This window comes from Notechis scutatus, chromosome 2 (genome assembly GCF_049901735.1).
Source record: "Notechis scutatus isolate UNSWTSFEM ecotype Mainland chromosome 2, rNotScu1.2, whole genome shotgun sequence".
In the NCBI taxonomy this organism is placed as follows: Eukaryota; Metazoa; Chordata; class Lepidosauria; order Squamata; family Elapidae; genus Notechis; species Notechis scutatus.
The window spans coordinates 232,130,489-232,158,311 of NC_142010.1; the positions used below are offsets into that span (position 1 = coordinate 232,130,489).

A 27,823-nucleotide genomic window follows, 5' to 3' on the forward strand; every position below is an offset into this window, starting at 1 on the left:
ATATTTATTAGCCCTTTGGTATTTTGTGGCAAAGTTACTGGCACAACTCTTACTTAATTTTAATGTATCATGCATTTAAATATATCTAGTATGATAAATGCATAATAAAAATCTTTCTGTTTTTATTTATTGCATAGTAACTTATATACCACCTCTTCCTACATGTAATATATTTTGCTTTCCCAAAGTAACTCCGTTATGCTTTGATTATTTTATTTTCTTTCATTACATTTTTTCTGCATGGTTGTAAACTACCCTGGGAAAATAATCAAAAGACAGTATTAAGAAGAATCTGAAACTAAACAGCAGGGTAAATTAGCAGTCCACAAACAGTAGCCTTCATGTCATCATCTTCTTAATTTATTAGGACATAATGACAAGAAGTTCTTATTCTAGTGTCTTCTGGAATATCCCTATTACTACATAGAAAAGCTCCTGGGAAATAAAAGCTTCTCAAGGCATCCCAATGCTTTGTATGGTTTATGGGTACCATGGAAACAGTATTCCTCAGAGCTGTTGTGGATGCTGCATAGCAGTGTGCCAAGAATCTCGGGGGAAGAGAAAAATTTCTGCTGAGACCTCCTGGTTTTTCTTGTTGTGAGCCAAGGTGAGCATAATCGGAACTGAAGCTGAAATCTGAGCAAGAGAAGATCTAGTGGGATTACAATACAGCACTAATTCAAAATAAAGGTAAATATGGTTAGCTATCAAAAGTTTGGTAGTTATCAACCTAACTAGATCTTGGTGTGGCAAATATAAATTCAGCTTTTTTTCTTATGGGTAACAATTTGGAATAATTAGTTCTGACCTAGGACTTTTTTGTAAGTTAAGAAGTTTTTCCATAGTAAAAATCTACAGAGAAAAAGAAAAGAAAGGAAGTGGTATTATTTTCATGTAATTTTATATGTGTAAAAAAAAAATTGCTCAAAGAGAGTTTTGTTATTAGAAATGCTATTGCCCCATTGTTTAATTTTAATGTATTCTTCTTCTGGAGTAAAATTAGTACTGATTGACTTGTTATGAGCAACATGGTAGTGGAGTTGTCATTAGATTCTCCCTCGAGCCGCTCGGAGCATCCAGAGACTGGGATGTGCTTCTGAGTCCTCTTCTTGCAGGCTGAGCTTTAGATGAGGAAACGCTCCGCCCCTCACGTGGTATCGCGCAGCGCCTCCCAGTCTTTTGCTCAGCCTCAAGAGTCAGGCTGTGTTTCAGAGAGCTCCTTGGCTGATCGCACATTTCTTTACTATTACAACCCTCTCGTCTTGATAAGGTTTGCTTTTCCTTCCTCCTCCTGCGCAAAGGGTCTGGACTTAAGGGAAAATTTTTCCCCGTCCTTGGGGCAAGGCTGCGGGCTCGCAGCGCGATAGCGCGACCCCCCCCCCCACCCTTATCTGATCGCTTCGCTGCCTCCGCGTTGCCTCGTGGCACGCGTTTTCTTTTACTGCTGGATTCCCCCCACCTTAAACACCGATCGGGAGGGTCATCGCCCTAGGGCCCTAGGCGCTGTGCTGACCAGCGAAGCCCTCCCTTCCGTCCCGGGCGTCCCGACGGTTCAGCTTGCGGCCGCCATTTTGGCTCCGCATCGTGGTCGGGCGCCATTTTGAATTTCTTTAGCTGCGGCGAATTGGAGCCCCAGGCCTTGGGTCAAAGCTTAGCTGCCCATTTCTTCCACCTGGCTGGCCCTTGTATTACTTGTTGGCCTCCCGCAGCCTGCTTTTGGGCGGTTGCAGCCCCCTCCGGGTTTTATTTTTCTTGTCTGGAGGCCTGCTGCCAGAGGCTCTTCTTCTACCATAGGCCTCAGGTGTTTATTTGACTAATTGGCCTGTACTGAGATATACGAAGTTCTCACTGTTACGGTTACTGTTTAAAAAAAAAAAAAAAAAATCTATCTATATATATATATACTTAATACATATACAAAAGGAATATATTAAAAAAAAAAAAAAAAAAAAAAAATAAATATAATTATAATAATAATAACTTTTGTCTTGTACAATAATATTTTTTCGTACATATATAAATATATACGGATAACCTGTATATACTTTTGGTACAAAAGCATAATAAAGATAAAAATCAATCAAAAGGATAAGGAAGAATTATAATTAGAGTATCTATTTTTCTGTACATACTATATTTCTTAGATACCTTACTGTTATCTCTGTACACAACAAATTCCAAAAGGGGGAGAGGGCCAGCTTCACCTTCACCCGGCCTCATCCAGGCCTGATCTGGGCGAGCCAACCGCCTTTGCTAGTAATTGTATCTAACATGGCAGACGACAATCCCTCTAAACGTCCTTCTTTGAAGGCTAAGGCAAAGTCCCACTACTTGCGCAGGCAGGACAAGGAACCTAAGGGCTCTAGACAGGACAAGGAACCTTCCAAGGCCGCCCAACGTGACGCCTTAAGGCGCCACAAAGCGTTGGAAAAAGAGTTTGACCGGCGTTCAAGGGAGTCCCGCCGGAGCCGCCAATACCTCCTCCTCCAAACCCTTCTACCTCTGCTCAATCTCTCCCTCAGACCCTCTTCCCTACCTAGGCGCAGTTCGCTTCAGGGTCTTCCGACCCCGGACCTCCGACCAGACGGACCCCGAAGCCACCTTTACTCCCACAGCCGCTGGTCTGCGCCACGATGAACCCTCTACCTCCGAGGTTCCACCTCACATCAGGGCTTGGATGGAATCAGCCATCCGCCAGGGCATAGCAGAGGGACTACAACACATGACAAGATCAGGCTTCTCTCCACGAGCCTCCGAGCACGACTCGATATCTATCAGATCCCTTCCACAACCGGTCCCCCAGTTGATCAGGTACTCTCTCAGAGGGACAGCCCTCCTCCGATTGGGGCCCAGGTGGAGGAGGAAGGGGACTTTGGGGATTTCAGGGAAGAGGAAGAGGATTCCCGGATGGGATCCTCCCGCTACAGTGAACCCCTCTTAGAGGCTGACATCATGGAAGGGGAGATGTCGGAGGACGAGGACCCTTCTCCCGACCAACCCTCCTTTGGGGGCTGTTTAAACCGCATATGTTCAAGTCCCTCCTCCTTAAGGCCAAGAATGTCTCTGGCCTTCTTTCCCAGCCCGCTGCAGAAACCCCCCTGTCCCAGAGGGCCCGGAAGACTCCATTTTCACCCAACCAGTGGTGGAAGCTGAGGTCATCCCTTCCCCTCCCATCTTCGTTGATCTGGTAGCGAAGCAACTTACCTCCTCAGGGACCCCTCCCACTCCCTCTAGCCAAGACAAGAGATTCTTTAATCTCGATTCGGCTCTGTCTAACCTCCTGAATATCCCGGAGGTCGATGACCCCATTGTGGGTCTAGCCTCCTCCTCTACCCCTAGTGAGGCCCTAGAGGCCTTGAAACCTGAGGACAGGCGGGCGGAGCAGGCGCTACGCAGGGCTCACCTATCTGACGCCTGGGCCATTAAGTCAGCTACGGCGCCTCATTTTTCACGAGGTCCTCTATCCGCTGGCTACGCCAGCTCAAGGACCACATCCCTGCTTCCAATCTCAGAGCTCACCAGGATATAGCGGTTAGTGGCTGCAGCCGAGTTCTCGGCTGACGCCACTTACCAGTCGGTAAAATTTTCTTCCAGGGCCATCACGCGCATGTCACGGCTAGACGCATGCTATGGCTCAAACACTGGCAGGCGGACGTAAAGAATAAGGTCAAGCTGGCCACTGCCCCCATTACGGGAGATAAACTGTTTGGCCCAGCTTTGGAACCACTGCTGGTCGAGGGCCGCAGTAAGAGAAAGTATTTGCCCTCCCTTTTTCGAAGTCGGAGGCCAGGGGCTCTCAGCCCTTTCGGAGGAGCTTTCACGCCCCTTCTACCCAACCCCCTTCCCGCCCAGATATCCTAGACCCCCTTCCTTCCGATCCCAGGACCGCACGGACCCGGGCGACAGATCCAGACGCGGTGGCGGCTACAAGAGACCCTTTCGGGGATCGGGAGGAAGGCCCTACCGCAGAAGGTAGAGCCTCTTCCTCCCCCGCTGGCGGCCGCCTCAGCCACTTCGCCGCCCAATGGGACATATCCACTTCCGATGCATGGGTTAGGGACACAATCAGGTTTGGCCTCGCCCTGGAGTTCAGGTCCGCTCCCCTGATTGTTTCTTCCTCCCCTCCTCAAGGGACCCCTCCAACGTGCACTAATGGATGCAGCCATCCATCATCTTCTTGACATCCAGGCCATTCAACCTGTCCCTCCGGATCAGAGAGGAAAGGGGTTTTACTCCCATCTCTTTGTGATGCCCAAACACTCTGGGGGTTGGAGAGCCATCCTGGACTTGAAACGGCTCAACCGTCACCTTATCCAGCGTAGATTCAAAATGCACACTTTGCAATCAATTCTTTTAGGCACCAGGCGGGAGACTGGTTATCTTCCATAGATCTTTCGGAGGCATACCTCCATATTCCAATCAGGCCTTCCCATTTCAAATTCCTCAGGTTCTGTCACAATAGCCTTCATTATCAATACGTGGCCCTTCCTTTGACTGGCCTCGCCCCCGGACCTTCACCAAGGTCCTGGCGGCTCTGGCGGCTCATCTCAGGAGCGTTCCTGTCCGCCTCCACTGCTACTTGGACGATATCCTTATTCTATCCCCGTCCAAATCCCAGGCAGTCAGGGATACCAGGGTCACTCTCTCCACCTTACAGGCACACGGGTTCCTAGTCAATTGGCAAAAGAGCCAACTTATCCCTTCCACCCGAATCAACCACTTGGGCGCCATAATTGATTCGGGTTTCTCAAAGAGTTTTCCTCTCCCAGGAGAGGTTCCTTAGCATTCAGGCCCTGGTCAAACAGATCAGGCGTTCAAGGAGGGTGGCCTTACTGGACCTCTCTAAATTGTTGGGCAAAATGGTGTCATGCATCTCTATTATTCCCTGGGCCCGTCTACACAGCAGATCCCTCCAGTGGTTCCTGCTCCCATTCCAACGATCCGGAAGAAGCAACTCAAGGCCAGAGTCAGGGTCCCTCCAAGGGTCCTCACGTCTCTTCTATGGTGGACCAATCCCGCCATCAACAGAGGCCATCTCTTCGCGGAACCTCAACGACTCACCGTCACTACGGACGCAAGCCTGTCCGGTTGGGGCGCCATCTCGACTCGCTCTCGGCTCAGGGCAGATGGTCGCCGTCCGAGCAAAGGTGCAGCATCAATTGGCTAGAGCTTCACGCTGTCCATCTGGCCCTGCGCAGTTTTCCTCAGATCCGCAAACATCACGCCCTCGCTCACGGACAACGCCACGGCCAAGGCCCATATCAACAGGCAAGGAGGCACCCAGTCCATCCAGCTAATGAGGGAAGCCGAGCGCCTTTGCCGCTGGGCAGAATCCAACCTCCTATCACTAAAGGCCGAACACATCTCCGGAGTAGACAATACTCAGGCGGACTGGCTGAGCAGGGCCACGGTGGACCAGGCAGAATGGCGTCTCCATCCATCCCTGTTCGAGGAAGCGCCCAGAATATTCGGCCTTCCGGTGGTGGATCTCTTCGCCTCCCCGTCCAACACTCAGCTTCCACGGTTCTTCTCCCGGTATCCATCTCACCGGTCGGAGAATCACAATGCTCTGCGCTGCCCATGGCCCCCAGGGCTACTATATGCCTTCCTCCGCTCCCGTTAGTTCCCAGAGTAATACAGAAACTTCTTCAGGAGAGGGCAGACCTTCTCCTGGTGGCTCCCTATTGGCCCAGGCGACCGTGGTTTGCGGATCTCCGCAATTTATCGGTAGCGCCCCATGGAGGATCCCCGGACAGGGTCTCCCTCTCTCAGGGGCCCCTTCTGCATCCGGAGCCTCAATGGCTCCAGTTAGCCGCCTGGAGGTTGAGCGGATCCGTCTGACTAGTGAGAATCTCTCGAGTCAAGTCATCGACACTATTTTGGCCGCTAGGCGACCTTCCACTACACGAATTTACGATGCCACTTGGAAGGGGTTCTGCAAGTGGTGTAGCGGGTCTCAGATTGATCCCCTCTCTCCCTCAGTGGCTCAGATCCTAGATTTTCTTCAGGAAGGCCTCCGTAAAGGGCTCGCACCTAACACCCTGAGACGACAAGTTTCTGCCCTCTCAACCGTGGTCTCCTGTGATAACTACGGTTCCCTTTCTCATCACCCCGAATTAGATCTTTCCTTAGGGCGCCACCAACCTGTGCCCTCCCACTGTTCACAGGTTCCCCACATGGGACCTCAACAAGGTCCTCGCTTTCTCTCACACGCTTCCCGTTCGAACCCTTGAGAGACTCATCCCTTCAGTTTCTCACCTTTAAGGTAGTTTTTCTAGTAGCTATTACTTCTGCTCGTCGAGTTTCGGAAATAGCAGCTTTGTCAGTTAGGAGCGATCTATGTGTATTCCACGCTGATCGGGTGGTCCTTCGTCCTGACCCCACATTCCTACCCAAAGTTAACTCTCCCTTCCATAGGTCACAGGAACTGGTTCTACCAAATTTTTGCCCTAGGCCCTCCAGGGGCAGGGAGGTCCTCTGGCACACCCTAGATGTCAGAAGGGCCTTGCGTATATATATTAAGCGCACTCAACCCATGCGAAGGTCGGAATCCCTCTTCCTATCCTTTCAACCCAGGTCACTGGGGCTTAAGGTTTCTCCTTCCACCATCAGTCGCTGGATCAGGGCTACTATTGCAGGTGCTACCTTTCCCATTCTCTGCCCGCTCCGGGTGGAATAACCGCCCATTCCACCAGAAGTGCAGCCACCTCGGCGGCCTGGGCCACGCAAGCCCCCATCGCTGACATTTGTCGGGCAGCCACCTGGGCCTCTCCGTCCCCGTTTATCAGACATTATAAAATAGATACGTACGCCTCAGCGGAGGCCTCTTTGGCCGACGGGTCTTACAGAGGGTCATCAGTGATCCGGAGGGGCCTTCGGGCCAGACGGAGTCCCACCCGTAGGACAGCCCAGCTTTGGTATGTCCCAGTCTCTGGATGCTCCGAGCGGCTCGAGGGAGAATGGGCGTTGGTTCTTACCTGATACGCCCCTTCTCGGCGAGCCGCGAGGAGCATCCAGCCCCACCCTAATTTCTCCGTCTGGTGGGGAATCTTGCTTCAGCCAAGGAGCCAATAGTAGATTAGATAGAATTAATAACCTCTCTTCTCGTTATCGCAAAAAACTGGGGAGACGCTGCGCGATACCACGTGAGGGGGCGGAGCGTTTCCTCATCTAAAGCTCAGCCTGCAAGAAGAGGACTCAGAAGCACATCCCAGTCTCTGGATGCTCCTCGCGGCTCGCCGAGAAGGGGCGTATCAGGTAAGAACCAACGCCCAATCTAAAATTGAATGCCTATAAAGATAAAATATACATACACATCTGCAAAAACTGAAAAAAAAACCTCTTTTATACAGTAGTTGTCATCTCTGTCCATTATTGTCTAGGAATATCTTAGTGTTGTATGTGTGTATATGTATGTATGCATGCATGCATTTATTTCCCAACTTTATTGTTTTTACAAATAAGGCGATGAACATATCCACCACAGTTTCCTCCTTATTTTCCCCACAACTCTGCGAGGTGGGTTGGTCTGAGAGAGAATGACTGGCCCAAAGACACCCAGCTGGCTTTCATGACTTAGGTGGGATTTGAACTCATGATCTGCTTTTTAGCCTAGTGTCTTAACCACTAAATCAAACTGCCACTGCATACATTTACATTAACAAAATACAGTATATTTATTAGCTTGTTTGTAAAATATATATTTTTTAAATTAATGAAATTTATAGACCGGGGTCGCCATCCTTTTGGACCTCAGGGACCACAACACTCATAATTTTAGATCCTGCGAACCACTAATATGAATTTTGACTGACGTTGGCTTGCTGACATTGGTGGGAAAGTTGGTCCCATATTCCAGAGCTGCAGTAGTCACAGATATGGCCTTTTGGTCATCCCGGAACAGCTCCTCCAGTCCATGGCAGGCCAGTGCACCCGGGTGGAAGAGCAGCTGCTCCGGGATGACCAAAGGGCCAGTCTTGTGACTACTGCACCTCTGGAATATGGGACCGACTTTCCCACCAACGTCAGCAAGCCATCCCAGGGCGAATTTCCTTCCCCTGCCATTGATCTTGCCTTCCAGTTCCAGCTTGCGTGGCTCTACTCAAGGTAAGGTTTGCACTCGGCTGAAGGGTGGGGACCAGCAGGTGGGCGGGCTATGTGGGCAGCGCAGCTTGGATTAATTGCTTTGGAGAGTGGTTTGGGGGGGACATTTCTCTGCAGACTACCAAAATTCCCAGCCCACCAGTTGATGACCACTGTTATAGTCAATTACAAATCTGTGTACATTTAAACTGAAATGCTACTAACCACTTCCTGTTTCAAGATTATTTCTTTACAATACTTAAAATTCCTTGCGTTGGGCTATGTAATATGTGTCATTTCCGGTTGTTTATGATAAATTTTGATTATATTGTACAGGAGGAAAGTTAGATTTTTTTAATTACCCTAGTAACTTTCTTCTTATGGTTCCAGGAATGCAGAGAATCCAATTACAAAGTTTCATTTTGTCTTAAGAAAAAAAAATACAGGTAGTCCTCGACTTACAACCACAATTCAATCCAAGATTTCTGTTGTTAAGTGAGACATTTGTTAAGTGAATTTTGCCCCATTTTATGACCTTTCTTGCCACAGTTGTGAAGTGAATCACTGCAGTTGTTTAGTGGCACAGTTGTTAAGTGAATCTGGCATCTCCATTAACTTTGCTTGTCAGAAGGTTGCAAAAGATGATTACACGACCCCAGGAGACTGCAACCAATTATCAAGTGCCCAAAGTTTGATCACGTGAACCCGAAATTGTTATAATGGCATTGAAATAAGTGATTTATGACTGTTTTTCACACTTACAACCATTTTAGCGTCCCTGAGTTTATGTTTTTGTTATAAAAAGGCAGTTTAAATGGGGGTAAGTCTCCAATATTGGGAATGGATTTTTTTTCAAAGATATTTCTTTGAATAATTTAATTTAATCAAAGCACTAAAGCACTAAATGTTTAATTTCTAAGCACTTAGTTACTTAACAGTATGTTAATAAAATTCAGATAATAAATGATTGAACTTGATTGGACCTCACTACCTTGTCTCTGAGCTTATGTCAGAGAAAAAGTTAAGAGACAATATTAGAAATATACTTGATATTTTGGAATTTTTGGAACAACATAATAAAGAGAGCTAAATTTATCTTTCTTAATGCAGAAAAGCATTTGACAATCTGAACTTATTTTTTTTGTTCAAAATTTTTGAAGTAATGTACCTTGGAGAAAATTTAACCAAATGGTGAAATCAATTTATACTTCACAAAATGCACAGATAATGCTGAATTAACAAAACCATGTGAGATAAAGGGAGAAGCTGTGCCTATTATCACTGTTACTATTGCTTTTGAAGTTTTGAAAAGCAATATAAAACAGGATGAGATATTGTGTGAGAATGAAAAGAGACTAATAAAGGAGAATATTTGTAGCTCAGGGTTGACATGAGGGGTCCTTGGTGTTCTCTGAGCTTGTTGTTTTTTTGCAGACGTTTCATTACCCAAATTATGTAACATCAGTGCTAGTATGGACTGTAGTTTGCTGTCAGTTTATATAGATAGATAGAATTCTTTATTGGCCAAGTGTGATTGGACACACAAGGAATTTGTCTTAGTGCAAATACTCTCAGTATACATAAAAGAAAAGATGCATTCATCAAGAGTCAAGAATCATAAGGTACAACACTTAATGATAGTCATAGGGTACAATAAGCAATCAAATACTAGGAAACAGTCAATATAAATCATAAGGATACAAGCGACAAAATTACAGTATAACAGTCACAAGTGGGAGGGGATAGGTGATAAGGAGTGATGAGAAGATTAATAGTAATAGTAGTGCAGACTTTGTAAATAGTTGGACAGTGTTGAGGGAATTATTTGTTTAGCAGAGCGATGGTGTTCGGGGGAAAATTGTTCTTGTGTCTAGTTGTTCTGGTGTGCAGTGCTCTATAGCGTCGTTTGGAGGGAAGGAGTTGAAACAGTTTGTGTCCAGGATGTGACAGGTCTGTAATTATATTCTAGTGGCTTGCCTGTCAATGTTGGTGCAGTTGGTCTTAGATTTTTTTTGATTGGACTGTTTGCTGTTGGCTTCTTCAGCAGTATCTTGGTTGGGGTATTGTTTACTTGATTGTTGATCTAATGTTAACCTTGGAGTTAATCTATGGTGATCTGGGGTGCTGATTGCTGGTGGAGAAGTCCTTGGGTTTTTTTATTCCTTTTTCAGCTGGGTGATAGTCTCTAGTGAAAAGAGAAATTTATAAACTAAGGGCCTTTGCTGATGATTTGGTTGTTGTTTTAGAAAACCCTTTAGCAAGAATAAATATATTGATGGCAAAATTACAGGATTTTGATGTACTATATGGCTTTCAAATTAATAGTCAATAGTGAAGATGTTAATAAAAATATGAAAAAGTAAGCAATGCAGTCAGATAGCTCTGGAAGAATTATGGACAACAGGGCAAACTGTCCTTACATTCATCTCTATGAGACCTAGTGAGACAACCTGGCTTCCTCCACTGAGCACATAAGCTTTCTACAGTAACTGAGCAGTCTTGGGAACGTATTATTTGGTTTAAGTGGTTACTGTCTGGTGCTATATGCAAACACATACATACTCCAAAGCACTCTTCTAATCTGAAGTGCTCAATACAATTGCATGTGTAACAGCATTGTATACTGGGGCTTTTCATGTGTAAAAGAGATTTAATTTAGTATCCTTTCATATCTTGATATTTCAAAAGTTCATAGTTAGGCATATTGACATAACATGCAGTTACTCTTTAAAGAAAAACTGTATGGTAGGGCTGTGAGGCACTTTCTATTGAGAAGAGAAAATATGCTTTGGAATGCACAGAGAATGTTAATGCACACAGAATGTTAATGTTGAACTTGTTGGCAATTTTTTAAAGGTGTTACAGATTTTCCTAGGATTTGCACAGCTGACTTACCAAGAAAATATATATTAGTTTTGAGGAAGTCCTGTCAGGTATAATGTGCCCATTCTTCTACAATCTAATACATTCTTTTTCTTTTGAATATGAAGTACTTGTACAACTCTAAAATGTGGATAATTGGGCATTGAACTGAAAAAAAATAGACTATATGTAGTTTGTTTGTTTCTGACACAGCATTGAAAAGCTGAATTATTTTATTTATTTATATCCCACCTTTATTATTTTCACAAATAATTTCAGCCAGGGAAGGTATCCAACACATCTTCCTCCTCCTATCTTCCCCATGACATCTGTATGAAATGAGTTGAGCTGAGAAAGAGTGACTGGCTCAAGGTCATCCAGCTGGCTTTCATGGCTAAGGTGGGACTTGAACCCATGGTCTCTTGCTTTCTAGCCTTGTACCTTAACTATTAGACCAAAGTGGTTTCTTCTAGTGGGAATGAAGTATACTTGAGAGAAAGTATTTTTTTCAGAATTATTTCTCTAAATTAATCTAAGCTAATAATTAAATTATTATGTCTAAATTAATAATTAGATTAATATATAGGAACTGTGGTGGTGAAGTAGAATGCAGTATTACAGGCTAATACTACTGACTGCCAGCAGTTTGGCAGTTTGAGTCTCACCAGGCTTGAGGTTGACTCAGTCTTCCATCCTTCCAAAATCGGTAAAATGGGGACCCAGATTGTTGGGGGCAATATGCTGACTCTGTAAACTGCTTAAGGACAGTTGTAAAGCATTGTGAAGTGGTATATAAGTCTTAAATGCTATTGTTTTAGAGTTATATAAATACCAGTTATAAGAGGAGAGCCATGGTTGTTTTAGATACATCAATATATCCTAAGTGTGTATGTTTCTATGTTTTTAATTTGGGGGCTTCCTGACAATAATACATTGCTCAAAAAAATAAAGGGAACACAAAAATAAGACATCCTAGATCTGAATGAATGAAATATTCTTATTAAATACTTTGTTCATTACATAGTTGAATGTGCTGACAACAAAATCACACAAAAATTATCAATGGAAATCAAATTTAGCAACCCATGGAGGTCTGGATTTGGAGTTACACTCAAAATTACAGTGGAAAAAAACACTACAGGCTGATCCAACTTTGATGTAATGTCCTTAAAACAAGTCAAAATGAGGCTCAATAGTGTGTGTGTGGCTTCCACGTGCCTGTATGACCTCTCTACAACGCCTGGGCATGCTCCTGATAATGCCTGGGCATGCTCCTGGCGGATGGTCCCCTGAGGATCTCCTCCCACACCTGGACTAAAACATCCCTCAACTCCTGGATAGTCTGTGGTGCAACGTGGCATTGGATGGAGCGAGACATGATGTCTCAGATGTGCTCAATTGGATTCAGGTCTGGGGAACAGGCGGGCCAGTCCATAGCATCAATGCCTTCGTCTTGCAGGAACTGCTGACACACTCCAGCCACATGAGGTCTAGCATTGTCATGCATTAGGAGGAACCCAGGGCCAACTGCACCAGCATATGGTCTCACAAGGGTTCTGAGGATCTCATCTTGGTACCTAATGGCAGTCAGGCTACCTCTGGCGAGCACATGGAGAGCTGTGCAGCCCCCTAAAGAAATGCCACCCTACACCATTACTGACCCACTGCCAAACTCGTCATGCTGGAGGATGATGCAGGCAGCAGAACGTTCTCCACGGCGTCTCCAGACCCTGTCGCGTCTGTCACATGTACTCAGTGTGAACCTGCTTTCATCTGTGAAGAGCACAGGATACCAGTGGTGAATTTGCCAATCTTGGTGTTCTCTGACATGCCAAATGTCCTGCACGGTGTTGGGCTGTAAGCACAACCCCCACCTGTGGATGTCGGCCCTCTTACCACCCTCATGGAATCTGTTTCTAACCGTTTGAGCAGCCACATGCACATTTGTGGCCCACTGGAGGTCACTTTGCAGGGCTCTGGCAGTGCTCCTCCTGTCCCTCCTTGCACAAAGGTGGAGGGTACCGGTCCTGATGCTGGGTTGTTGCCCTCCTATGGCCCCCTTCACATCTCCTGATGCACTGGCCTGTCTCCTGGTAGTGTTTCCATGCTCTGGACACTACGCTGACAGACACAGCAAACTTCTTGCCACAGCTTGCATTGATGTGCCATCCTGGATGAGCTGCACTACCTGAGCCACTTGTGTGGTTGGAGACTGTCTCATGCTACCACTAGAGTGAAAGCACTGCCAGCATTCAAAAGTGACCAAACCATCAGCCAGAAAGCATAGGAACTGAGAAGTGGTCTGTGGTCACCACCTGCAGAACCACTCCTTTATTGGGGATGTCTTGCTAATTGCCTATGCTTTCCACAGGTTGTCTCCATTTGCACAACAGCATATGAAATTGATTGTCAATCAGTGTTGCTACCTAAGTGGACAGTTTGATTTCACAGAAGTGTGATTGACTTGGAGTTACATTGTGTTGTTTAAATGTTCCTTTTATTTTTTTGAGCAGTGTAATTCTAATTTTTAGCAATACCACTTTCTAAAAACAGAATAAGGTTGCCAGGAGAAAGCATCCTTGCCCAGTCCTAAACCCATCCAGTACATTAATTCTTGTGATTACACTTTTCTTTCCTCTTCATCCCGGCTACATATAGTGCATCATAAGAAAAATAGTCAAATGTTTGTGTATATGGCTAACTTTGAAGGCATTGGAACAAATACCTTTGTGCATTTCCTTCTCTGTTTTGGCTGAGAAAGGAAATGAGCAGAACGTGTAATTAATAAGCAGAATGTGTCCAGTACTAAACAAGTGCCTCACAGCAAGAGTGATGTTTACTGAAACAAAGGATAAGAATGTCCATTGGAAACAAATGGGAGCAATATGAGGAACCACAAAAATGTGTCAATTAACATGACTGAGCTCCATTGAAATGAGTAAAATAAGCTATAAATAAAACAAGGGATGAGCTATTAAAGAGAATGAAATAGATAAAAGTAGCAGCCTTATTTCATACTGAGATGATAATGGCAATTATTTTCTGATAGTCGTATTGTTGATCTTTTTCAGGCAGCTGAAGTCAAGGAAAACCTTAATTAATTGATCCTGAGAAAACCATTGACAAATGGTTCTTTTAGTGAGAATATTTAAGCATTATCTGTAGTATATCTAAAATGCACTGCATTTATCTCCAGCTCTATAGCATAATGTGAAGCCTGAAAAACGTAATTGTTATGTATTGTGATTTGTGTTTACATAAAATGGCAAATGAGGGTACCACCCTTCAGAAAAAAAAAATTCAGCAGAACTTAATGAGTTCTGACAAGTAGAATTCTTACGTGGTTGTGAAGGGGACTTACATTTGGATTGCACCAATAATTATTTTCATTAATAAAAATACTTTGAATACATAATTATTTGTTTTTAATTATTTATATTATGCTTCTTTTGAAGACATCCCAAATGGTACAAGTGAAATATTTGTATTAAATAGCTGAACATTTTCTTTAATTGTATATGAAAAACATTCAGATATATTGAATTATATTGATCCTGATCTAAAAAATAAAGTGTGTACACCAGAATATGGGTAGGGTGCAAAAATTTACAAACTAAATTTATGTATTTACTGCAATAAAGATTTCTTTTTAATCCAGTATGCTATTTTGCTGAACTTTTCAGAAGAACATATGTGGTATAAAGAACTATACAGAAAGAAGGGAAATAGTGAAATCTTTACTGAATTTTAATGTGCTGCCAAAGAAATAAACAGTTCATCTGTAGTTAACTGTTTGGCACATGGAGCTGTATTAGCTTATGTTTATCCTTCCTTAGTTGAGAATTTATTTCTGTAGCCATGTGTCTTGAAACTTTAAAATTAGTATCATAAGCCTGTTTCAATCAGGAATATTTAAAATGTGTATCACTATTGCAAACATTGTGATATATAATTTCCTATAGTATGTATTACACTTACAAGTTATAAACAGGAAGTACTGCTAAGGAAAAGCTACATTCTCCTCCATGCTGCATCGAGAGCCCAGGATGGGTTGACTCCTTCCTATGACGTCATTTAGTTGAGTCTGTACTAAGATATAAAAGCCAGCCCCTGGGAGAGCCCAGCTTTTGACTCAGCTCCTTTCACTCAGTAGCTGTGTCTTTGAAAGCGTTCTGTTAGACAGCACTCATACAGTACTTTTTTCCTCGATTCAAGCAGCTACCAGAGATCTGGGCAGCTGCTCTTCCAGGAGAGCAGGGCTCTCTCTCCTGCAACGTTGGGAGCAGCGTTACAGAGCTCTGTGCAGGCAAGCTGGACAGCGTCTGCAGACCTCCCCCACGCCTGCGGTTTGGAGCGATCGTAAAAACGATCGGCAAACTTATAAGAGCACAAGCTAGCTGATCGTGTGGCTGGTTGCTGCGTTTTTCCCTTGCTGACTTCGCTAGGGGCTCTGTATAGCCTAAGGAGTGATTCTTCGATCTTGGAGCCTGTTTTTCTGTAGTCAACGGCCATCTTGGATTCAAGCCTTCCACCACGAGGTGAGCGGCCATTTTGTAAGCCCGGGGCCATTTATACCCTAAGGGGCTTAATAGAAAAATTTCTAAACAGCTTCTTTCCAATTCAAGAGCCTTTATTCTACAAATGGAGCAAGATAAGGCTCAGGCAGAGCTTCCCCCCCCCAGTGGAACAGTCTCTTAAGCCCAATAAGAGAAAAAGATGTAGGCAACGCACCCAATCATTCCAGAGGGAGGTGGCTGCTAAAATCAAAGCTAAGGCTCTAGCCCCTAAGAAGGCAACTCAGGCTGAATTGAGGGCAGAGAAACGCAGACATGCAGCTCTAGAGAGGCAGTTCAATAGAACTATTCAACAGAAGGGAGTGCAACAGCAGCATGTTTCAGGTGATACTCATGGACCCCAACCTAGTCCTCCCAGGGGAGAAGTTATCTATGAGCCTTTCCATCCCCCATCCTGGTCTCCTGAGCCTCTTGCTGCACAATCAGATCCTCAGGATCTAAGCAGATCTGGGCCTTATTTCCAACAGGCTTCTGTGCCCTATGCTCCTCTCCCTCCCTCCAGGTCTCGAACGTCTCCTCAATCTAGGCCTGAAGCCACCTTCACTCCCACAGCAGTGGGCCTTTGGCCTTCTGTCTCTACCTTTGAGCATAGACCAAGGGATATCCAAGATGTTGTCTCATTAGCCATTAGGCAGGGATTGGCTGAAGGCTTCAAGCAAATTCTTCAACCTCTGGAAAGGGTTCAGGCCCTTCTCCCTTCTCAATCTATAAGTTCCTTGCCTCATCATCCTGATTTACACAGGCCCCAGGACTGCAGGGTCCATTCCTCTCTACCAGAATGGGAGGAGGTTGATGAGGAAGGAAGGCCTTCACCATCTGAACACAGTTACCCTTCTTATTCAGAGTGTGAAGAGGGTGAGATTTTTGACCAAAATCTTTCAGAGGAAGAGGATTCTCGCCCAGAGCAGACAACCTCTGCATTGGTCTTCAAACCTACTCTCTTCAGGCCATTACTCAGCAAGGCCTTGGTCACTGCCAAGCTGTCGCCAGAGGAAGTGGCTCCCAAGCCACAAGAAAATCCCTCTAGCCAAGGGGATTCACTCTTCTCCAAGCCTGTAGTGCATGCAGAGATTTTACCTTCTCCCATTTTGTTCCTGGACATGGTCAAGGAACAGTGCGCTTCTCCTTCGGCAGGTCCTCGCCCATCTTCTCTGGATAAACATTTCTACAATGTCAGCGCAGCTCTGGACAATGCCCTGGCAGTGCCTTCTGTTGACATTCCGGTTCTGGCCTCGTTCTCATCTTCTGGCACTCCCACGGAGCCAGAAGATATCCTGAAACCGGATGACAAACGTTTCAAACAGACCCTCAAGTGCAATCACCAGGCCACTGCTTGGGCTGTTCGGGCTTCAACAGCAGCATCCTTTTTTACGAGGGCATCCATACGGTGGCTGCGCCAACTCCAGAATAGATTGCCTGCTTCTGACCTTCGGTCTCACCAAGACCTTAATAAGATTATTGCAGTGGCGGAATTCACTGCAGATGCCACTCTCAATTCCGCCAAATTTGCATCCAAGGCCATGGCATCTTCTGTAGCAGCAAGAAGACTTTTATGGCTCCAAAATTGGCAGGCGGAGTCATGCCGAAAATGGAAGCTGGCTTCAGTTCCATTCGCAGGCGATAAGCTTTTTGGCGATGCTCTGGAAACTTATCTCATCGAAACCAGAGATAAACGTAAAATTCTCTCTTCCTCTGGGAAGAGAGCCGACTCCTTATCGCCCTCCTGCCTTCCGAGCGGAGACCTCATCTCGCTTCCCCCACTCTCACAGGCTGTACTCCCAAGACCAATGGGCAGAAGCATCTGGCAGGCAACAACCTTCTACTGGTAAACGGCCCTTTTGGGAGGAGGGGCTCATTCCTTCCATCGCTCTAAGTAATCCCTCGTTCTCCCCACCCATCGGAGGTCGCCAGCCTTCTTTGCCTCCAAGTGGGAGGAGTCAACAACGGACTCCTGGGTGCTCAGCACTATTAGGTCAGGGTTACAATTGGACTTCCTAACACCACCCCCCAATTTTTTTTTGATCTGTCCTGTCTCTCAGGACATTTCCAGGCAAGCCCTCATAAATCAGGCCATTCAGCGCCTTCTTGAAATCAGGGCTATTCAACCTGTTCCTCCCTCTCAATGGGAATGTGGGCTTTACTCTCGCCTTTTCATCGTTCACAAAGCCTCAGGGGAGTGGCGAGCCATTCTTGTTCTAAAATTTCTAAACCAATTTGTAAAATACAGGCGATTTAAAATACAGACTCTGCATTCTATTTTAGAGAGCCTTCGGGAGGGTAACCTCCTCTCTTCCATTGATCTCACTGAGGCTTACCTCCACATCCCAATTTGGCCTCATCATCGCCAGTTTCTCCGTTTCTGTTATCAGAATACCCATTACCAGTATCGAGCACTTCCCTTCAGCCTCTTATCGGCTCCAAGGGTCTTCACAAAGGTTCTGGCAGCATTGATGGCATCTCTGCATTCTGTTCCAGTTAGGATCCAATGCTACTTGGACAACATTTTGATTCTATCCTCTTCCATCCATGCGGCCCATAGGGATCTGCAAATTACCCTGTCATGTCTCTAGAGCCACGGATTTTCCATCAATACCAAAAAGAGCCAGCTCTTTCCCACAACCAAATTGCAACACTTGGGAGCAGTCATCGATACCATGTCGTGCCAGGTTTTCCTGTCCCCAGCTCGTGGAAAGAGTCTTGCAGAGATCATCAGCCAGATCCAGCAACATCAAATTGTCCCCCTGTCGCTGCTGTCCAAACTTCTGGGGAAGATGGTCTCCTGTATTGGCATCGTCCCGTGGGCTCGGCTGCACTCCCGACCCCTCCAATGGTTCCTGCTTCCCTACCAATGAGCAGGAACCAGCCACTCATCCATCAAGGTCCCACTCCCACCACAAATCCGGAGATCTCTCAATTGGTGGCATTCCCCGTCAATCTGGAGGGGACTCCTGTTCAGGGACCCAGACAGGCTAGTGATAACCACCGATGCCAGTCTCCTGGGTTGGGGTTCCCATATGCAGGGCCAGATAGCTCAGGGCGTTTGGTCCAGATCAGAGCAGACCCTTCCCATAAATTGGCTAGAGCTCAGAGCCATTTTTTGAGCTCTCAAGCATTTCTGGCAATCAGTGACCGGCTCTCATGTTCTAGTCCTTACAGACAACATGGCCGCAAAGGCTCATGTCAACCGGTAAGGGGGGACGAGGTCCAAAGCCCTCATGAGAGAGGCTCTACGGTTGGGGTTGTGGGCAGAGAAACACCTGTTGTCGATCTCGGCGGACCACATCTCCGGGGTCAACAACTCCCAGGCCGACTGGTTCAGCAGGAGCCTAGTCAACCAGGCAGAATGGTCCATTCCTCTGTCTTTATTCAAGGATCTTTCCCTCAGATTCGGAACACCGGAGGTGGATCTCTTCTCCACTCCTCAAAATGCCACCAGATTCTTCACCAGGTTTCCTTGCCAGGGAGCGGAGGGGACCAATGCTCTTCTGTGCAGATGGCCCAAGGGTCATTCTGACAGTAATTCGGAAGACGTTGGAGGAACGTGCGGAGCTCCTCCTCCTGGCACTCTATTGGCCAAGGAGGCCCTGGTTTGCGGACCTGGTCAACCTATCGGTGGCTTCTCCTTGGAGGATCCCAGCCCATCTAATCTCCCTTCACCGGGGGGTCCTGCTCCACCCAGAGCCCCAGTGGTTCAAGCTGAACGTGTGGCACTTGAGCAGCAGCGGCTAGAGGAGGCTGATCTTCCAGAAAGGGTCATCCTCACTATCCTGGCGTCTCGCAAACCTTCTACAAGGTGCATCTATGATGCCACCTGGAAGGCTTTTTCCCAATGGTGCCTCAGGGAGGGTCTTTCTTGTGCTTCAGCCCAGTTGGCAGAAGTTCTTAGCTTCCTTCAGCATGGGCTGGAGAAAGGTTTGGCCCCCAACACCTTACGCAGGCAGGTTGCGGCCCTCTCCTCGGTCCTTTCATGGGGTTCGCTTCCTTCCTTATCCCATCACACTTCAGTCAGGAGGTTTTTGAAAGGGGCTTCCAACCTGCACCCTCCGGTGGTTCACAGGTATCCTTCCTGGGACCTTCATATGGTTCTTAATGCCCTTACAAAGCCCCCCTTTGAACCCCTTAGAACAGTGTCTCTCCATTTCCTGACTCTGAAGGTAGTGTTCCTTGTTGCCATCACGCCTGCCAGGAGGGCTTCCGAGCTTGCTGCGCTTTCCATCAGACAGGACCTTTGTTCCTTTCACGATGATAGGGTTGTTCTTCATGCGGACCCCTCATTTATTCCAAAGGTTAACACCTGGTTTCACAGGTCCCAGGACATTGTTTTGCCGGACTTCTGTCCTCTCCCGCACCATGACTTAGAGCGGCAGTGGCACACACTTGACGTAAGAAGGGCTCTTAGAATATACATTAAGCGCACTTCCTCCTTCAGGAAGTTGGAAGCCATGTTTGTTTCCTTTTTCCCTTCTCACTTGGGGCACAAGGCCTCTTGTACTATTAGCAGGTGGGTCAGGTCTTGCATTGAGCAGGCCTACAAAGCTGCGGCCCTTCCGGTTTGCCGAGGTCTGATGGAGCACTCTACCAGAAGCGTGGCCACTTCTGCTGCCTGGGCGACCCAAGCATCCTTGGAGATTTGTTGTGCGGCCACGTGGACATCCCCGTCTCCTTTCATCAGACACTACCATCTGGATGCTTTTGCCTCGGCGACTGCAGCCTTCGGCAGATGGGTGCTTCAACGAGTGGTTCCACAGCCAGTGTGATGAGCCGGACGAGGACCCACCCGTGGACATGCAAGCTTTGGTATGTCCCATCCTGGGCTCTCGCTGCAGCATGGAGGAGAATGGGCGTTGGTAGAAGTTACCACATCTATGCTGTGAGAGAGCCCAGCCCCTCCCTTGATTCGTCCGGAGATGGTAAGACATGTTCATGTATTGGATTGTTTGCTTTCAGAGACATTTCTTTAGTCTGTCAAGTATCTTCGCCAAAGCTGGGGATTCTCCCGGGGCTGGCTTTTTATATATACAAGTATAGACCCAGCTTAAAGACGTCATAAGGAGTCTACCCATCCTGGGCTCTCTCGCAGCATAGATAGAAAGGGCATTCACAGGTAAATTTACCAACACCCATTCTATTTCTCAGACAAGAGTTCCATCTGGGTAGTTTACTTTTTAGATGCCCTTTCAGGAGATGCACCCTGCCCCTCAAAAACCCTTGTGAAGCTAAATAGGGCAGAACAAGAGATCCTGCCATAGAAATTATAAATAAATAGCTTTACTTTTCTTTTCAACCAGATATGCTAAGCCCAAGTGATTTTGTGTTGTGTGGTGCTAGTAAATATCCAACAGTGGAGTAACCAAGAATTGCATGTTTTTATTCTAGCAGATGCAGCAAAATAATTACTGGGAGAATACATCTCAAGTTATAGGAATGGGAATGTAGGCATCCCAGAGCTAGCATTGTTTACCAACAAGCAAAACAAAGTAAGAAACAGAGAGTCAGAAAACGGGAATCTACATACAACAATCAAATTGAACAAAGCAGCACTAACAAAAACAAAACATTCTGATGATTCTGCCTGTACTTTTCTTGCCAGCTTACCTTAATTATTTCAATTCTCCCAGGGCCGTTGGGCAGAGAGCCTGAATTCCAGGCAGAATAAGGAAATCCTTTCTGTAGTCTGTAACTTTCAGGACCTGCAGCTTGATCAGAAGAGGGGGGGAGGGGGGGAAAGAGTCTTCTCTGGGTCCCCTGAAAATGTCATTTTTTTTGCACACTTGTGTAACAGCTCGGATATGAACTCAACCATGTATGTGCATTGTTGTGTAATGTTGGGGTGTTTATGGAACAAGAAGTTTTAAACTGATTTTTGGCAGTTTAACCAGTATCAGCAAGCCATTTGTGTTTTTTAATTTCTTTTAGTATTGTTTTTTTCCTTGCTGACATTATGGGGAAACAGAATGTAATTTTGACTTATATATTTTTTGATAAAGATAATGTTCAGATTTATTGTGTATGTATCTGTGTGTGTGTGTGTATTCTAAGTTAATTTTTCAGCAACATTTTTTAAAATTATATTTATCTACGTTAATGATTCTAACTAGCTGAGTACATCAGGATACAGTAATAACATTTCAAACCTTAAAATGACCTACTTTTTGTTAATGCTTTTGTTGGCTTGCCCAGTTGGAATAAGTCATAAATTGGCATGGTTGATTCAGGAACTATAACTCCTCAAGTTGGGTAGAATCTAAAGAAACTTAAGAAGTCCATGCTACCAAGCAAAGGCCTACACCTAACATCAAGCTTAACCTATACTAGTGATGGTTAACCTTTTTGGTGCCGAGTGCCCAAAGCGTGCGCACGCGAATGCACACACACACATGCCCCAATCCCCAAAATGCAATGCAAGCACCCCCCTGTACAAGTGCCCCGGCCCCCGTTTTGGCTTCCAGGTTGGTGCAGGAGGCTTTTCAGGCCCAAAAAAGTGGCGGGGGGGGGGCCTTCACAATCTTCGCAGTTTCTCTCTGCCCCGCACGCCCAGGCTTTTTCCTCCGTTTCTGCCTTCCCCAATCTCCGCAGTTTCTCCCTGCGCACCCAGGCTTTCTCCTCTGTTTCTGCCACGGAGAGGCACCTATGGAGGGTGGAGCCTGCAGAGATTGGAGAAAGCAGGAATGCAGGAGAAAGGGAGAGAAAGCTAGGGCATGCTGGCAGGGAAACTGCAGAGATTGGTGAAGGCCCCACCCCACGCATGCGCAGCAGAGACCTGAAGAGCAACTGGCCAGCGGGAGGTGCATGCATGCACAGTGGAGTCAGGCTGGGGCAATGGCTGGCGTGCCCACAGGGCTCTGTGTGCCACCCATGACACGCTTGCCATAGGTTCGCCATCACTGACCTATACAATTCTAATTGATTGGTTTGTCAAGTTGTAGTAAAAAAGTACAGGTTATGGAATGCAAATAAATGATGATTTGCACTGTATTACCCAGTGAAGTTCATGAGTGAGTGAGGATTTCAACCCATATCTAATTATTTTTCTGGGTGTATTTGAATACAAATGATTTTTTTGTTATTCCTAATTAATAATATTGAATTAGAGAACATGCCCAATTGAATCAGTGGACCTTGGCAAAATATGCAGTTTCAATCCAGAAAGAACTTCAACAAAAAAAGATTGGCTCGGGGGCACTTCCAGTTTGAGCTTCTTCAGCGACAGACCGAAGCCTCGTCTGCAAGGCTTCAATCCGCGCAGCCAGCTGGTTTCGGGGCTAAGCCACCCCGTAGAGGTGGTGAAGAGGGGGGAGACTGCCAGCAGGGTTGAGGAGAGCCACATCTCTCCTCCCCAGCTGGCCATTACTCCCTTTCTCGAAGGCGGTTGCAGTGGTGGTCAGAAATGGCCACCACAAAGAACTCGACCGGAAAAGAATGTGCAGGAGGAAGATAAGAAGAGAAAGTTTTGGTTGACTGGGTCAAATAGCAAAAGCAACAAATAAGGACCCTGGAATTGAAACTGTTAAAAAACAATAACATTGTTCCCTAAGAATATTTTTAAGCTGTGAAGGAGTGAGAAAGGGGAAAAAAATTGGTTTTCTCCTTTTCCTATACTGACAGTTAAGAGACTTAAGCAAGAAATTGGAAAAAAAATCCACTTTGACATCAATAGGCATTTAATGCTGAAAATAAAAAGTCAAAGGGATAATAAAGATTTCTGGATAATTAAAAGCTTTTGAAAACAGGAAAGGAGAGAAAAAGAATAAAAGGGTAGGATCTGGAAGGGAGGAGACTGCCTGGAATTAAAAAAGAACTTACAGCAAAATCTCAACAAGACTTCCAAAAGATACATTCTAACTGAAATATCGCAACAAAAACCCCAGGAAGAGAAAGTCGAAAAAGAAATAAGAAGATATAACTCGGGACTATCTGGATTACTTGATGATTTCTGGATTCTTGGTTATTGTTTTGAATGATTAAAATCAATCGGGTGGTTGTTTAAAACTGTCTAAAAAAATTTCTGGATACTTCTGAATCTACTTTGGCCAATGTGATTGAACCTTACCTTTCAAGCTGAAGGGTTATTAGTAAATTTGTAGCAGAATTTATTGCAGAACTGTTAATGGAATATCTTTACTTATCCAGAAGTTAATTTTTTTTTAACTGTACATTAATGCCTTTGTATGGTAGCCTTTGGTTCCTCCTTAAGCTATAATGCATGAGACATGTGAACATATGTATACCCTCCAGGTCAGAGGACTGTTGTCGTACTAGATAGGAGATGTAATTTTAAAGAAATAGGCAATTTTTGATAATTACAAAGAAGCCATGGAATGAAATGTAAATTGCTGTAATGTAATGAAAGAAATTTAAATTTATATCAGTTACAATTATCTTTTATACATTGTCATGAATTGGCAGGAAAGATTGAATATATAGAATAGCATCCAACTTCTACATCTGAATATTTCTTCTGTTCTTCCCAAGGTATAGATAGCTGAAGCATATTATCTTTTATAAATTCCATTTATACAGTACTGGTGCATATTCTCTTCTTACAACATCGATCAGTTTACCTGTAGTATTTATCCCGCAAATTGAAGCCAATATAAGTTTATAGTGTTGCTATATTTACATAGTCTAAATTCTAAATACCTAGCTCAGTATAACATTTCACCCTATGTAGTTAAACTTTTTGTTCTGTAAAATAGTTATTTAAGGAAAATAAATCATGTACTGTCCTTCATATATGTGGAGGTATTAAAAGCTTCCATTTTTGGTTTGTTGTAAGCTGCAATTTTCTACTGTTCTTAGAATTTAACAGAATGTAACATCTAGAAGTCAAAGATAATGAATCCATTGTACTATTTTTGTTCATACTAATTTTTTATTTGATAATTCAGTTTATTAATTAATGTGTCATTTCCCTAATTGGTATTGATAAAGGAAACTGCAGTTTAGAACAAAGTAGACATTCCTTCAATAGTGTGTGTGTATCTATATGCATGTATGTGTGTCTTCCATCCTTCCGAGGTGGGTAAAATGAGGATCCAAATTGTTGGGGGCAATATGCTGACTCTAAACGGCTTTGAGAGGGCTGTAAAGCACTATAAAAGGGTATATAAGTCTAAGTGCTATTGCTATTATGGGCCTTTAAGATCCAAACAGACAGGCATTTTGTTCATAACATGCCTGATAAAATAGATATTGCTGTTGGCTAAGCATCTAGGCCAGAAGATCCAGGCTGCTGGAAAAAGGTTATTTATTCATTGCAAACATGCAAAAAATGAAAACATCCTATAATGATATCTTTAACACCATCAAATAACAATATCTGCCTATCCTGGGTCCATGGAAAGGAATTGTTAGATGGATAAAAATGCCAAATCCAGTCTTAAATATTTGGCTGGCTATGTGACCAACCGTAATAATAATGTGGTAAGAATTCAAAAGGTATTATGGTTAAGAATTAATTTATCAATGTTCTGTGCTGCTGTAATTACAGATATGGTATATTGCTTACTGTAAGCATAGTTGTGTGGATAAATATAGATTAATAGTACCTGAACATTTATCCAATTGGGCATTTGTCCAAGATAATAAAATATTGACAGACTCTGCTTTTTGTATAAATGCTTTTTAAGCTGTGCTAGTATTGTTGTCCATATATAATATTTTGGAGTAAAACTATGTCTTTACTGCATTTATCTCTGCTTAATATATATTGCAATCTATTTATTTTGGAATTATTAAATAATTAGAATTTTAATAGGTTTTCTTCTGTTTCCAGGTTAGCACTATATGTATATGAATATCTTCTCCATGTAGGAGCACAGAAGTCTGCACAGACGTTTTTATCAGAGGTATGTTTTCTATTCTTTTCTTAATTTTGGATTAATAGACTACTTTTTTATATTAAAAATTACCAGTGACTCTATAGAGAATCATGGTAGTCTGACATATAGTATATAAATGTTTAGAAATGAAACTTTTAAATGAAAAATGTTCCATTTTTATAATTATTTGTTATGATAATTTTAAGGCCATAAAATTGTGGCTATATCATTGATCTTGTTACATATCAAATAAGACACAGTGGGTTTGAGACATTGATTGTCACTGTGGTTATAGTATTATTTTAAGCCCAAGCTAAAAAGAAAAAGAAAAATTAAGCAGAGAGAAGGAGGGAGAGAGAGAGAAATAGCTACTTAACATAAATCCTTATTTTGACTCCAAAGCCCCAGTTTTTTCCAGGTTTCTCCAATCTAAGATTGGAGATCTTGTGCTTTTTTCCAGCCTAAACTATTGCTATATGTGGCACCAGAGGTGGTATTCAGCAGGTTCCAACCAGTTCTGGAGAACTGGTAGCAGAAATTTTGAGTAGTTCGGAGAACCGGCAAATACCACCTCTGACTGGCCCTGCCCCATCTGTTCTCTGCCTCCTGAGTCCCAGTTGATCGGCTGGGTCTTCTTTTGTTGCTCTGCACAGGAAAACAGAGCTGGAAATCAGATTAGTGGGGTGGGGAGGGAATGGAGATTTTGCAGTATCCTTCCCCTGCCATGCCCACCAAACCATGCCCACAGAACTGGTAGTAATTTTTTTTGAATCCCACCACTGTGTGTGTGCCATACTAATGCCATACTATAATAATGCCATACTAATGCCATACTATACTAATAGCTGAAAAACACTATAATGGTCAATTTCATATAAAATGAAAATATTAGACCGCTGTTGCAAATTATTAACCAGAGCATCATATACTAATCTTAATTTCACTTGCGTAAACTCACTGTATCACTACTTATAATTGTATCATTTTATTACTGAATGTGGGCAAGAATTATACATATGCAGAAGCCACAATGTTGTTCTCCTTCCATATATTGAAAGAAGTTGCTATGTCATTACTAACACAGTCATTGTGTCTTTGAGATGAATGGTTGTCCCCAAAGCGTGGAGTCTGTGTGGCCTTAATGTATAAATTTATATAATTTTAAAGTATAAGGGATGAATAACATAAATAGATACTATTAATTTCCATGTGCATTGTAATGCAAATAGACTTCTGCTCATGCAATAGCTTTTCTTACTCTAAATAGTGATAGGTTGAATGTCACTATTATAAACATAGTAATATATTTGAGGGGGGAAAAATAGAATAGGTGAAATGTTTCTTATAGTGCAAAAGTTATCCTATATGTGATATTTTCTACTTTAGAAGTGTGATTGTCTGGGATAAAAACACATGAAGGTAAACATGAAATGAGCCAGTCCAAATTTCTACAAAAAACACAGATTAAGCTGGGGGTCCTATCAGGCAGTGTAGAACAGTTGCCATAACTAGCAGATAAGGAAAAGCATAAGAATCAATAGCTAGCTGTTGGTTGGTGGAGCTGAGTGTGTATTTTGCTCTGCACACTCATATTTAGTCTGTTTTTCTGTCTCACTCTGACAGATAAGCCTATACACTCAAACTAACCTACTCCCTCAGACACAGACAACATATATTATACCAGTTGAAACAGCTTTTTAAAATTGATCTGTGTTGATTTTTAAAAAATCATATTTAAATTCATTTTAGCTAAATACTATTATTGTTTTCATGTGAATCCATCTTGCCTAAAGAAATAATCATTATTTGCATTGGTTTTAGATAAGATGGGAAAAAAACATCACATTGGGCGAACCCCCAGGATTCTTGCACTCTTGGTGGTGGTAAGTGTTTCAGTTTACAAAGACTGTATTGGTTGTTAAAGTATTATACATGTACAGAATCTGATTTTTATCAAAGGTAATAAAAAAAATTTCTAACTGGAAGACTAGTGTCAACTGCATTTAATATTGAATTGTCATTTCATTTGCTCGAAAAGATAAAATTAATTATGCAATTATTTCAGTTTAACCTTGCTCATTTTTCTTTCAGAAGGATTGATACTCAAATTTTCCAGATCTTATGCTTTCCCCTCTTCAGATGTTCCCATAGAACTACAAACATACACCTAAACTAGTTTGATGTGACAACTGCTTGTTAAGATTCTGCAGAAATGCCAGCACACATATATATAAATTGTTATTGTCAGAAACAAAGTAGGTTTTTGACTTCAGAGCTCTTTTATATTTGGGAGCATCTGGAGTGCCAATCACTGGCTTTAAAATGATCAATGTGAACAGGTGATTAAAGCCCTACCTAATTTATATGCACAGATTGTGCATAACTCTTGTTTAAAAAAAGGACAGGGGCTTTGATTGCCCAGTTATTCCCACCATTTTAAAGCCAGTGAATGTTGCTGTCAATACCCCTATATGTACACAGAGA

General features: G+C 43.9%; 1 protein-coding gene across 16 annotated transcripts in view; it reads left to right on the plus strand.

Moving 5' to 3' along the window:
- The window catches only part of SSBP2 (single stranded DNA binding protein 2), a 150,932-nt gene that overhangs the window by 38,532 nt on the left and 84,577 nt on the right, over positions 1 to 27,823 (plus strand). For 15 of the 16 annotated variants that reach the window (XM_087958222.1, XM_087958216.1, XM_087958219.1 and 12 more), the window contains 2 exons: positions 25,294 to 25,366; positions 27,161 to 27,222. Coding sequence is in view for 4 of the 16 variants with exons in the window: in XM_026671993.2 (XP_026527778.1) it covers positions 25,294 to 25,366; positions 27,161 to 27,222 (135 nt within the window). In the remaining 12 variants the exon portion in view is untranslated. Of the gene's footprint in view, positions 1 to 25,293; positions 25,367 to 27,160; positions 27,223 to 27,823 lie in introns of those variants that run through there. The other variant, XM_087958224.1, reaches the window with a different exon arrangement.